The following is a 14,110-nucleotide window of genomic DNA, read 5'->3' as shown; positions in this document are numbered from 1 at the left end:
GGGCAAAGAGAGGACGACAGGAGACGTGGAGAGGACAAAGCAAGTTAGAAGAAAGAAGAAGGAAGCGAGAGACAGGGCAAAGATTCAAGGTCTTCTAACTCGCTTCTTCCAGAGTCGGAAATATCAGTCTTTAAAGGCCTATTGTGTGCTACGGATGAAATCCTTACAGCTACCGAGCTTGTTGTGAACACATCCATCTCAATAACAACTGAGTAAATCTATCTGCTCATTAATACCGTATGTTACGGTTTGAGGTCTGGAAAAACATGTACAGTAAACTGACCTTGAGATGGGATTGATGTGTTTAACTACTACTTTCAAGGTCATGGATGTGCTTTCATGCTTAACATATGATATACCAGTAAGGGCACCTTGAGTAAGGTTTGCTTTGTTCTTTGTTTTTCCCTCACTTAAAAATACTGCTTTTGGACCTATGTGTTATGGCAGGTTCTTTGTTATATTTGCTGTGCATGATGAAATGAGTTTGTATGTTGGAGAATAAAGTACATGTATGTATGAAATGGGATGATAAATAATTCATAACAATAATGTATATCCCACTGTAACTGATGAGCAACAATTTAAAGATTTAGCTTCAAACTTAATGTTATTTTACCCACAATGCAACGTTTTGACAAAGCAGTTAATGCTGGGGAAAGAAGCAGCTAGACATTTAAGCTGTTCTTGCAAACCCTACATGTGTACATGTTCATAAGCATTAAGTGTTAATCACGTATAGAAATAGTGACCTGTCTAACAGCCTCCTCCTGTTTCCACTTACCTGCCTCTCCGACAGACACCTCCACTGGAGTGGAGGGGGGGCTCTCTCCGATGATGTTGTAGCTTGTCATAACAATCTGATAACGTTTGAACTTCTTCAGTTCTGCAAAGAAATTAAAATACTTACATTTACGTGTAACATGTATGCAAAGTGAAAATGTTAGTTGTTTTTGAGAATTGTTCTTATACTAGAAGCTGGTTGCTTATTATAAAGTTACTAAAACCAAGTCTTAAAAAAATAAATATCCCAGGAGCTTTTCTTCCCAGTTCCATTTTTAATTACTTACGTGTCAACTCAAACTCTGTTAGCGCGGCGCTGCTGACTGTCTTGAAGGTGCTCTTGGCTTTAGGGAGACAAAGATGGAGGGGGACATCAGTACATTTTAAAATGACAACGATTAAATAAAATGATTGTGTTTAAGAGGGGAGTGTTAAAAAGGACTTGTTTGTTTGAACAGCATCGTTTTTTCAATATTAAGACTACCTAGCAGTATACGGCAGCACAAGAACATTGCAGTTTTCGTTATAAAATGTGTTTTTAATCAGTTATACAGCATACGGTAGCTCTTAATGTGGCTATGGAAATGTTTTTTTATATAAAGGATCACTATGAAGCCAGCGTTGACCGCACAAAATAATGGCTACAGATAATGAAACCATCAGCATTCAGATTAGTTCCTATAAGCCCGGCTGTCATTGTGCAATTATATATGCCGCTGGTACGGGGAAATTAAAACTAAAATATTGGCACAAAGCCATGGAAACAAAATGCAGTGTGTCCTGTGCAATGTTTGCCAACAGTAATTCACATTAAAAGAACAGTATCTAGCAATAGTTTCAATAGTAGCTAAAAGTGGCAGAATGACATATATATGTATACTTGTCACAACAAAGGAGAAACTGAGGAGAGGGTAAACTTATGCTGTTGGCTAAGTGGACCTTCTTTCCCCCTCAAACTCCGTAGCTGTTTCCCACTTCAACATTCACTTCTTAAAGTCCCAAATCATACCACTTGGAAAGGCTACAGGGATAAAAACATGTCTATTGCCACTTTTACAAGCTGGCTAGATAGCAACATCTGATTGAATCTCAATTTTAGCTAGACATTTGAATGACCTACTTCTGTGTGCTACAGTATAAATAAGGAATAAATAAATAATGCTGTGCATTTCAAGTTTTAAAAATGACACTTTCATCACTGTTATTGATGCATAAGTGCTGAAAAGAAAAACATGACAGAGCAACACTAACTAAGTGGGAGTGGGGCTAAGCAAACAGTTGCTATCCGTACTACTCACTTGTAATGAGGGCACTTGTGGTGTTGTTTTTTGTTGCCTGGACTTCTGCTTCAACGAAAGTGGAAACGTTTACTTGGAGCTCTCTGTAATACAGCCGGTATCCAGTCAACACCCCGTTAATACTGGTGTCATTGGGTTTCTGAAAAACATGCAAACAAGCACACATGAGCAAGAAGACGGTTCAGATCACTATCAAAGAAGGAATTCTGTACTTTGATCATTTCCATTGTCTTTGTGTAGTGGGTGAATGACAGGACGCTGGCAGAGCAGTATTTTATCAGCAGAGTCCACTTTAAAGCGCTGCTGGATTGCTCTGGCTATAACCCCACAGACAAAGTGATGCTTCAGTGAGTTTGGCACTCTTGTAAAAGATGATGAAATTGCTGGTGACTTTGTTTTTCATCGCCTCCTTCTGCTTTGACACAAGGCTAAAAGGAGTGAGAGAAGACACTTCCAAGCAGAAGAGGAAGAGTGACAAGCAGTAAAGTAGCCAGGCTGTATTTACTGTCGTTTCCCCAGTCACAGTTGCTCTTAAACCACCTGAATTCTTCCAAAACTCCCCTTTCTCTCATTTTCCTCTGTTGTTGGACATGGCTGATGTTTGCTTCTCTTGCCCTCTAACTTCTCTCCTGCTGGCATAACCTCATTAAGAGTTTGAACTTTTCTCTCCCGCTGCCAGAACAATCTGTCTCTCCCTCTTGACATCCCCCCCCAATCTTTCTATGCTGCCCTCGGACCTTTCCTTTTCAATGAATAATCATAATTGCATCCACATGCAACACGTACAAACACAGTAACTCCGCAGCAGTCTTCTTCCTCAAATAGGTGATTAACCTCCATGAAGTTTGGTTGTGTAGGTCTGTCTGTGTATAATGTTTGTGTTGTGTAGGTCTGTCTGTATATAATGTTTGTGTTGTGTAGGTCTGTCTGTATATAATGTTTGTGTTGTGTAGGTCTGTCTGTATATAATGTTTGTGTTGTGTAGGTCTGTCTGTGTATAATGTTTGTGTTGTGTAGGTCTGTCTGTATATAATGTTTGTGTTGTGTAGGTCTGTCTGTATATAATGTTTGTGTTGTGTAGGTCTGTCTGTATATAATGTTTGTGTTGTGTAGGTCTGTCTGTATATAATGTTTGTGTTGTGTAGGTCTGTCTGTATATAATGTTTGTGTTGTGTAGGTCTGTCTGTGTATAATGTTTGTGTTGTGTAGGTCTGTCTGTGTATAATGTTTGTGTTGTGTAGGTCTGTCTGTGTATAATGTTTGTGTTGTGTAGGTCTGTCTGTATATAATGTTTGTGTTGTGTAGGTCTGTCTGTATATAATGTTTGTGTTGTGTAGGTCTGTCTGTATATAATGTTTGTGTTGTGTAGGTCTGTCTGTATATAATGTTTGTGTTGTGTAGGTCTGTCTGTGTATAATGTTTGTGTTGTGTAGGTCTGTCTGTGTATAATGTTTGTGTTGTGTAGGTCTGTCTGTATATAATGTTTGTGTTGTGTAGGTCTGTCTGTATATAATGTTTGTGTTGTGTAGGTCTGTCTGTATATAATGTTTGTGTTGTGTAGGTCTGTCTGTATATAATGTTTGTGTTGTGTAGGTCTGTCTGTATATAATGTTTGTGTTGTGTAGGTCTGTCTGTATATAATGTTTGTGTTGCTCAAGCATAATAGAAATTCTGAAAATACCTTCCACTGCACCAGGACTGAGGTAGTTGTCGTTGGTTTCACTGCGAGGATCACTGGAGGCTCCTCAGGGACTGGAAAGGAAAACATAACAAAGGGAGTGAGGAAGGAAAGAGGAGGCAGACAAACTGTCCATCCTAATATAGTCCTTTTTATTTATGTTTGAAAATACACTTTGTCATGTCTTCTTTCTCTCTCCCCCCCACCAGTGTTCCCAGTCTCTCACCATCCTGCAGAGTTGTAACAGCCTCCGTCTCTTTGCTGAGGACACTGTCTCCTACATCGTTGGTGGCCAGCATCCGAAACTTGTATGATGTAAAGGGTTTCAGCCTGCCGACACAAACAGCAGATACATATGTAGAGATGAGAGGCGTAACACTGATAAGTATTACCTTTGTTCACATTGGTTTCAGCTTTGCACCTCTCTCGTCTTCATAGATATCTTCCTATTTGGTTTTGTTAGAACAACAAGTCTTGTCACCCTAGGAACGTTTTCATTCTTTCATCTAAACATTTCTATTTCTATTTTAATTTCAAATATATCTTTGGACAGATTCAGGCCTAAATTGATGAATTGGTTTCTTTAAATTAAAAGGCTACTTAGGGTTTTTGCTCCATGATCCTCAAGCAACATCAGGGTATATGCAGGAATCCTGAAGTCAAATGTAAGACCTTTTAAGACCTTTTCTAAGACCCTTCCTGTACATTTTAAGACCTCATCGCCACTTCGAGTTTTAACCGGTTACCTTGGCGACACACTTTACCTCACAATTACTATATACAGTATTGATTGTCCTTCCTCCTTATCTTCCAACCATTTGGATGCAAACTTGCATTTCCCCATAACGACGATGTTGTTCAACAACCGGACCTTCGCGCGCTATCAAGCAGTGAGCGTGCGATGTCCTGTTCAGATGACGTCAAATCCAACGGGATGCCATAAATAAACTACACAGAATCACACTACACACCTACGCAATGATTACATTCAGGCAGACTGTAGAATACAACCTCTTTGGACGATTTATATACTTATTGAAAACAAGCTACAAAATGTGATACCTTGGAAGATGCCGTTTAATACTTTTTAATAGCCTTCATTTTTGCTAAATTGATTTATCAACTTTTAATACTTTTCAAGACCCCGCGGACGCCGTGAACATTTACAATGGTTTATCAATGTGAATCTATTGGTAAACCAATTGATGCATGCATTGCATTACTTTAATTTACTCATAGTCTTGCGCAAATAGGCTTTTATAAGTGTGTGCAAAACGATAGCATGTAGACCAGTGAACTCACCACTCCATGTGAGTATCAGTGTATACATGCTAACATGTAAGTATATCTGTAAGACCTTGAACCACATAACATGTTTGTAAAGTCTTCTGTTGCATTGGTTGCATCAGCTTATGGTTTTCTTCTTCTCTTATCACAAACACAAAGGCACATACAATGCAAGAAACAAACAATACAATGACCCGCTCATCAAAGCATGGCTCTACAGCACCACAAGTGTCAAATAACTCCACTAGGTATCATTAACACTTTGCACTTTTAACACATTTTTTTCAAAACCATTTTCACCCACTCTCGCAAACATATTTCTGCTCTTTCCGTGGCCTTTGAAGAGGTCTTGAATAATAATTATCTTACACCTTTGCTAATTGTCTTCCCTGTCAAAGTATTCCTGCTGCCATACAACCACAACATCTTATCTGCATTTGTCCTCTGTGCAAGGTGAATGCATTAATAAGCACAGAATAACAATATACATCAGTCATTTTGAAAACACTTGACTCTAGAGCCACTTACAATCAGCTGAAGGGACAGGCACTCGTTGTTAGGAGCCAGCTGAACAAGAGTTCTGTGCTTTAGAGCATGCTAATAGTTTAAATCCTCCCTCTTCTGCTCACCGTGGGAATCTGATAAAAAATTTAAAAGGACAGGCGGTGGCAAATAGGTAATTTTTCTTTCCTATTTATTAGTCCAACCTCATTAGAAATACGAGTTAACAGGAACATTTGAATCATTTGTTCAGGCATTAACAACAATTGTTACAAAGGATTCAATGTAACATCCTCCCCCGTGCTTTGTCACTGCTCACACATCTACCTGCAAGGTCCTGGACCTTATTTTCACGGGCCTCAGGGACTTCAGAGGACAAGTGAGAAATTCAGCAGGCGACTGCAGAACTGCTCAAGTGTCCTCTTGTATAATAATGAGCCTCAATAAGGGACACGAAAGAACCCTATTGGGTTGTGGGTATCGTAGGAATAACACATCAAAAGCACCAAGCTCAAAGAGGGTGGGGCACCAACAGCACTGGGACGACTTTAAGGACAGTGAGTGAGTGTGTGTGTGTGTGTGTGTGTGTGTGTGTGTGTGTGTGTGTGTGTGTGTGTGTATGTGTGTGTGTGTGTGTGTGTGTGTGTGTGTGTGTGTGTGTGTGTGTGTGTGTGTGTGTGTGTGTGTGTGTGTGTGTGTGTGTGTGTGTGTGTGTGTGTGTTTGTGTGTCGTACATGTGTGTGTACATGTTCGCACCAGCCCGGGGGGACTACAATGTTTTGGTTCCAAATATGTCTCATTGGAAAACAACAATTAAGGGATGGATAACAAGTAAGTATGAGTGTGAGTGTATTGAAAAGTAAGCTAATTCCTCCACCCGGCGCTGTAATTAGAGCATTCAGAGTTAGAATGAGCCCGAAATGCATCAAAACAACAGCAGCAGCAGCAGCAGCAGCAGCAGCATGGCAGAGAGACTCTCCCTGAGGCAGGCTGAAACAGGCTGGTGCAGACACACAGAGAGCGCTCTTCAGCATCTCAAACAGCTCTGTGATAGCTGGCGAAGAAGGAGCGCACACCAACAGTCACACACAGTCACACACACCAACAGTCACACACAGTCACACACACCAACAGTCACACACAGTCACACACACCAACAGTCACACACAGTCACACACAGTCACACACACCAACAGTCACACACAGTCACACACACCAACAGTCACACACAGTCACACACACCAACAGTCACACACAGTCACACACAGTCACACACACCAACAGTCACACACAGTCACACACACCAACAGTCACACACAGTCACACACAGTCACACACAGTCACACACAGTCACACACAGTCACACACACCAACAGTCACACACAGTCACACACACCAACAGTCACAGACAGTCACACACAACAACAGTCACACACAGTCACACACAGCAACAGTCACACACAGTCACACACAGTCACACACACCAACAGTCACACACAGTCACACACACCAACAGTCACACACACCGACAGTCACACACACCGACAGTCACACACAGTCACACACACCAACAGTCACACACAGTCACACACACCAACAGTCACACACACCGACAGTCACACACAGTCACACACACCAACAGTCACACACAGTCACACACACCAACAGTCACACACAGTCACACACACTGACAGTCACACACAGTCACACACACCAACAGTCACACACAGTCACACACACCAACAGTCACACACAGTCACACACACCAACAGTCACACACACCATCCAAAGTAAAGCCTCATCATAGTTCTGCTACTTAGGCTTTCAGGGAAGTTGGAGCAGCCATTCAGTCTGACCGCCATCACCTGCTGCCTTAATGACAGCCTCACCAAGAGGGGCAGGATGGAGGGATGGAGAGAGAGGGATGGAAAAGGAAGACATGGAGCCCTCTCTTGCTGCGGATTAGTGCATGTGAAGGAAAGGAACAAATACACGGCTTATGGTTTTTGAAAGCACTAGCTGTTGATGGATGGAGGCACGAAGGGAGGTGGTGGCAACAAGAGGGATGACACATGAAAAGGTAAAAAACGTTTTTCGAGAATGACTGTTGGACAAATGGCACACAGAAACTTGAAAGCACGAAAGGCAGAGAGAAAAAAAGTTGAAGAGAAAAAGCCAAGGAGCACTCCTGCTGTTGCTCAGCGATTAGGTGACTGAGACCCTCCACGTTTCTGCAGTGATTATGATTACTCTGCTCTCCCTGGTGGGAGTTTTTCTTCTCCTTGTTGCGTTTTTTTTGCTCTAAAACCTTTTTGGTACGACATGTTCCAAATAAAACTTTTTCTTACTGTGTTCTAATTCTCTGTTCTCTGCGTTGAGTATTCACAGCCCTCCTCGTCTCTCAGTCCACTCCTCTTCTCTCCCCGAGGATGCATAAACATTACAAGATTTTTTAAAGACTGCTTTAACTAATTCAAGTCTAGCATGCAATGCCAAACAAAATGTCCATGCTGTGTAAGGAAAGCACAAACAGTAATGTTGAGTTTTTATTCATGTTTTCTCCAAGGATGCTTGAGATGGCCTAATTGACTATTAGATAGCCCCAACCTTCACTAGATACTGTTGCTATGCCTGTCAAGCTTTCCGTGCCTGACAGCACATTAGGCATTTCATCAGTTTACGGTGGAAGCTTTAGCGATTATAATGCTTTGTAATTTTTGAAACAACGGATTTTCTCATTTTAAGCAAACAGTAGATGTATTGGCTTCATCTTGCTATAGTTTGTGGATAACTTTAAAAGCAAAACCACAATTTTATCTTTTCCTTTTGATTTCCTGCTTTTTATTCCGGTTAGAAAATACAAAAAAAGTATTCACCCTCCATCTCGTTCTATATTGGGTATACACATCATCTGAAGCTTTACCTGCCTGCTGTACATACAGTAGTTACGGTTAGATTTAAAAAATGATTATAATACTTTTGCCACACAAGCTGATACGTGTGTGTCTGCGTGTGTATGACTGCACATATGTGCACATGTGTACCTGTCAGCGGTCCATGTGGTCCCGTTGTGCGGGATGTCAGCAGTGTGTGCGTTCCAGTCCCCGTTGGGCAGCTCTTTGGCCTGCAGTGTGAAGTACCTCAGCGGGGAGGAACCTGAGCTTCCTGTCACCCAGTGGAGGCGCACATGACGAGATTCAACCCCTTCCTGAGGAACAGACAACTTCCTGGGCGGCTGGGGACGCTCTGTGGATGTGGTGAGATAAAAAGAGGGGGAAAGAGGCAGAGGAGAGAGAGGGAAGGTGAAACCAGGATAAGAGAGGGGGAGTTGAAAAGAAAGCAGGAAAGGGAAAAAGATCAACACATTTACATTTCTAGGGCAATTTATTTTAAGTATTCATTCATACATAAAATCATGTAATTTAGGAATGTTACATGGAGTGACTGTGTTCCCAATGCGTACACCCATCGAGTGTGAGTTTTTGCACATCAAGGACAGAGGGATATTGTGTAGTTTTAGATATATAGTTGGATCACAAAGTAAAAGACAGAACACTGCAAGTCAAGAAGGTGCTGGATGCATAAAGATAGGAAATGAAAAAAGGTCGAAACATCTACAACACACTTATCCCTATGCAAATGTGTTCCAGACAGAGGGAAGTAATAAGAACACGCCTCCAGAACAGTGTGTGTCTGTGAGACAGCAGAGCTTCTCCTTACAGTACAAATGTGTCTTCATTTAACAAAAGGCCACATATTGAGAAGTGGAACCATGATTAGACTTGTACACTCTACTGTTAGTTAGTTTCAATTCAAGCCGTACTTTAGATGGAATTATATGAATTGCTACCTTTAATGATCTTTCCTTTTATCTCCTCTCCTGTCTTAGTTATACAGGGAAACGTTTTATGTTTGAAGTCTTTGTATTACACATTCATACATGTAAACAGTCAATTAGAGACCCAGCTTTCAATGCTCATGGCTCAGAAATAACGTAAAAAGAGTATAAATCTAGTTGAAGAAATATCATATACACTAAGAAATCAGCTATAGGGCCTAACTGCAGCGGCCGAGATCAGAATCCGAGCTGCCGCACTTTGCTGCATGTCGTCCCCTCTCTCAACCCCTCCTGTCTATCTGCGGCTACCAGGTCCAAAATCATATTCTTTTTTTTAAATAAGCTGAAACCTGGTTACTTAAATGGATGTAAATGAGTCCCTTTATAGAAACATCTGCAATATGCTTCTCTTCTCATTAATTAATTTCCTTTAATTTGCCCCCTATCTGTAACTATGCACGATGGAACAAATTGTCCCCTGACTAAATTGAGGCGAACATGGACCATATGCTGCCAATACCTTGTAACACAGGACAAGGGCAGCCAACATTTACACTGGCTTGACTGTTGCAATACTTACATGTGTTTAAATGAAACAAGACATCTAACCACTGCCACATCAAAGAAACTATTTCTCAACAGACTGCCAGTGTGTGTTCCTATTTGTCAGTCTTGCTATTCAATTAGAAGATAAAAGATGAATCTGGGAGTCAGTATCTCTGTACAACTGTGTGGCAGAAGCTGTTCGATGACAATTCGATGTGTGTACACACACACACATATGCACACACACACACACACCATCAAAAACATGTGGTTGAGCAGCATTACTGTTTAATTTCAGGGACATCAGATTATCGATTAAGTCTGCTGAATTAAAGCATTATCGATTCTCTCTGAAGTTTAATTAATCTGCATTTATATTCTTAAACACATGCACAAGCACAGTGACACACACACACACCGTGAGACACACACCGTGACACACACGCACGCACGCACACACACACACACACACACACACACACACACACACACACACACACACACACACACACACACACACACACACACACACACACACACACACACACACACACACACACACACACACACACACACACACACACACACACACACACACACACACACACACACACACTTCCTCCATTCATCCTTATCACAAGCAATTTAAGTCGAATCTGTTTGACTCCCTTCTTCCCTTGTGCCCTTATTCCTCAGTCCTTTTAAGATTCCTCTTTTGTTTCCCTGATACCATCTGTGTTTCCATGTCGGCTTCTCTTGTTCCGCTCTACAGTGAAGATCATGTTCTGATAATACACTCATAATTGTCAGAGCAAGAGCTGCCTTTTCAGAATGTATTCTGCCATACAAGTTAGAGGAGAGGAGAAGAACAGAAGGGCACATGAAGAAGAAAAGCTTCTGGTGCTCAAGGATATCAAATAGTGTATATGTTGGTAAGGGGATGGATGCTGCTTAATATGCTGCTGTATGGTGACCATTACCGTATCAGTTATCCTCTCTTGGAGACAAACACCAGCAGATAAACCTCTCAGAATTGTTTTCATTCATGCACATGCACACAGCCTCACACACATACACAGCCACACGCACACTCCAAAAGCCAATTTTCTTTTTCTGGGGATTAAGTTGGTCTCTTCTGCATCATCAGAAAGAAATCTCTATTAGAGTATGCTGTCTATCTCTCAGTGAGAATGGGCCATTATGTTACTGAAGTGGAACAGGGATCCACTCAATTCAATTCTTAAGAAAGAAACCCTGAAAAATGATGCTGCAGATGCTATGATATCTGATCCAATTAAAAAACTCTACAAACACTGATAGCTCTGAATAGAATATCTGACTTCATGATTCTAGGTTTTCATAAGAATTCAATTCACTGTCACATTTTTGTATAAGGACTTTTGTAGCATTTCGCTGCTTTACTAGACAGCGGTGGTGCCGGCTGACAGAAAAAATTGGAGAAAGAGTTCAGGGATGACATAAATCAAAGTGGGAGCCGCGTTCAAACCAAAGCTGTTCATGCATTGGCCCACAGAGACACCAGAGTCACTATGACTTTTTTTTTAAAAGTGATATTTCACTTCGCTGGAATAGTTCTCTGTCAAACTTTAAAACCACCCGACACTTAAACCATTCTTCCATGTATCTTCATCAACTGACTTCACTATCACCGGCACACAGAATGTAATAATAATGCAAATGTGTTTTTAAAATGAATTGTAAGATACATAACATTATAAGACATATTAACAAAATCAGTGCTCAATATTAAATGAAATGTATCGTTACAGAATACAAACATAAAGGTGGCTAATCTGCACTGTAAATAGTAATAGCTATGCTTACTGAAAATACCTTATTGTACTTATTTCTCACTAACCATATGATTTTACTCATTCAATGTGAGGGATTTACTCGATTCGACCAAAAAAGGTATACAACTTGGTTCAACTGATCAAACTGTTTGTAACTCCAAGTTCATGAAGTGAAGCCAAGGGAACAGCAGGGCACATGGCAGTAGAGCACTACAAGCAGAGCTGCCAGTGTTTCCCATACATCGATTCATTTGTGGTGGGCAATTAAATATCGATTAAATATCAAATATCAAATATCGTCCGCCACAAATATATCTTATCATTTTAATTTTATTTTGTAAATTATATTTTTGGGAGAATAAACCCCACAGATCCTCGACTCCGGTGTGTCTCAGCAGGGCAAGGCACTGCCGGCAAAAACATTTTTCATGCACTGTTCAATTTTGAGCTATTTTGATTCCATAACATGTTTTCTTTCAGGCTTTTGGAAGTAATTTAGGTGTTTATTTTACTATAGCTTGTCTATTTGCGTCTGTAGATTCCTCCTAAATTCACCAAAGTTAGAACTCTAACGTAACATAAAGTATCGCAACGGCTGTTTGCACCATGTGAGAGGTATCGTTGGAAAGCTCGGTCTCTCCTGCACAATCTCATCGGATCCAAATATGGTATCCTTCGTATCAGCAACCAATCGTGAAGGTACAAAGGGGTCTTAAACCAAACGTGATTTGTTCAGATGCGTCACGTGGTGTGCTAAAACACTTCCTGGTTTAGCTTTTGTTGGACATTTGTTGTATTTACTTGATTACATTAAGGCAATCGGTTCCCTTAATTCTACTGAGTAAACACAACTTTTCAGGTAAGTCAGAGGAACTTGGTTTAATTAAGTTGACATCACTTTAAAAATAAAGTAGTTTGGACAGAACTTTTTTAAGTTGGAAGAACTAAACAAAATTAAGTTAATGGAACCAAATGAAATGTTAACTTAACAAGATTATATTAAGTTAAGTACACTTAATACTAATAGTTCAATTGACTTCACTTTTTAAGTACAACCGGTTTCCTAGATATTTTTCAGTAAAGTCAACTTATCATTTATTACAGTGTGGATATGTGTTGAAGATACTTTATCAATATCGTTGAGTTAAAATGGGATCAAACTTTCTATAATTTCACCTGGAGTGGCCAACAGAGATCTATCACAGGACTTCACAGTTTCCCTCAGCCTATATGGACCGCAGGGGGATATAAACTAACAAACTGTACAACAGAAAGTTAGCAGCTAGCTGGTAAACATCGTTGACTATTTGGCTAAAGAGCCAAATATTTCCCTCAGGAATCGATGGAGATGAAAAACAGTGCTTAAAGTAGAGTGAATGTTGGATCTATGTTCCTCAGAGCGACACAAACACAACTCCACAATGATTCTCCAGGACAGCAGCATGTGTAAATATGGCATGTGTTTGTTAATACATTGTTTGTTAATACATTAATTTAAACATTTTGAGGTTATTATAACGTATCAGTGTCACTGTGGCCAGTAGAAAAACATCTGTTAATGCAGGTCTTAAGCACATAGTGAAATGATTATACTGCATTTTCTGAGCTGATGTTTTGAAGCAGCGTATCAAAGATTGAAATGTAATAATCTTTAGTCCTGAGTCTACAACACTAACAACCTGTAGCTGTAACACTTATATTGGTTGATGTGCTGTGAGGTGGACCTGCATTATTGACTTTCATTACTTGTACTTTCAGCTAATACAGTTAAACAATGCGTTAAGTTTGATGTGATTGGAGCTTCACAGTTTAAAAACCTGTTGGGCTGTGTTACATCATAATTAACATAACGTCTGTTATTTTAAGAGTCTGATGCAGGCACTGTTGAGAGGAGGCAAGCAGGGAAATGGAGATAAGGTTTTAACAATGTTTACAAAAGCTTAAAACTGTAGCCTTTCTGAGTGGAAAAGAGTCACAATACAGAAATGACTCATAGTGTTTGTTTATCCTGGTTGATTTGGACAATTCAAAGTAAATTCACTTCGTTCAATTCATTTAGAAAAACATCAGCCTTTAGAAGACTATAAGTGCATTTGCTTACTTTATTTCCAACTAATGTTTCTTGACCTGCTAAATAACTCACAGTGTTATAATAATATATATCATATACACTGTGCATATTTTAACCATTGAACAGATACATGAGTATGGGATTTGCGGAAGGGTTATTTGGCTTAAGTTCAAATGTATTCTCAATGAGCTGAAATAAGTTGATTGGAAGCGAATGAGAGAGGAGCAGAAGTCTAGACAAGATGACATTAAAGTGCGACAACCTCCGAATCTGAGTGCGCTTCAAAACCTTTATTTG

At 40.2% G+C, this 14,110-nt stretch overlaps 1 protein-coding gene across 1 annotated transcript in view; it reads right to left on the bottom strand.

Annotated features, from left to right (window-relative positions):
* The window catches only part of LOC307016549 (protein sidekick-1-like), an 80,005-nt gene that overhangs the window by 15,025 nt on the left and 50,870 nt on the right, over nucleotides 1–14,110 (bottom strand). The window contains exons 16-21 of the mRNA XM_079645675.1: nucleotides 8,589–8,790; nucleotides 3,983–4,086; nucleotides 3,760–3,830; nucleotides 2,079–2,217; nucleotides 1,068–1,124; nucleotides 782–883 (exon numbers count right to left, since the gene is read on the bottom strand). Coding sequence (XP_079501801.1) covers nucleotides 782–883; nucleotides 1,068–1,124; nucleotides 2,079–2,217; nucleotides 3,760–3,830; nucleotides 3,983–4,086; nucleotides 8,589–8,790 — 675 coding nt within the window. The remainder of the gene's footprint in view (nucleotides 1–781; nucleotides 884–1,067; nucleotides 1,125–2,078; nucleotides 2,218–3,759; nucleotides 3,831–3,982; nucleotides 4,087–8,588; nucleotides 8,791–14,110) is intronic.

Source organism: Notothenia rossii (assembly GCF_949606895.1).
Source record: "Notothenia rossii genome assembly, chromosome: 1".
In the NCBI taxonomy this organism is placed as follows: Eukaryota; Metazoa; Chordata; class Actinopteri; order Perciformes; family Nototheniidae; genus Notothenia; species Notothenia rossii.
Note: the sequence above shows the minus strand (reverse complement) of the source record. Positions and strands in the feature narration are given on the sequence as shown.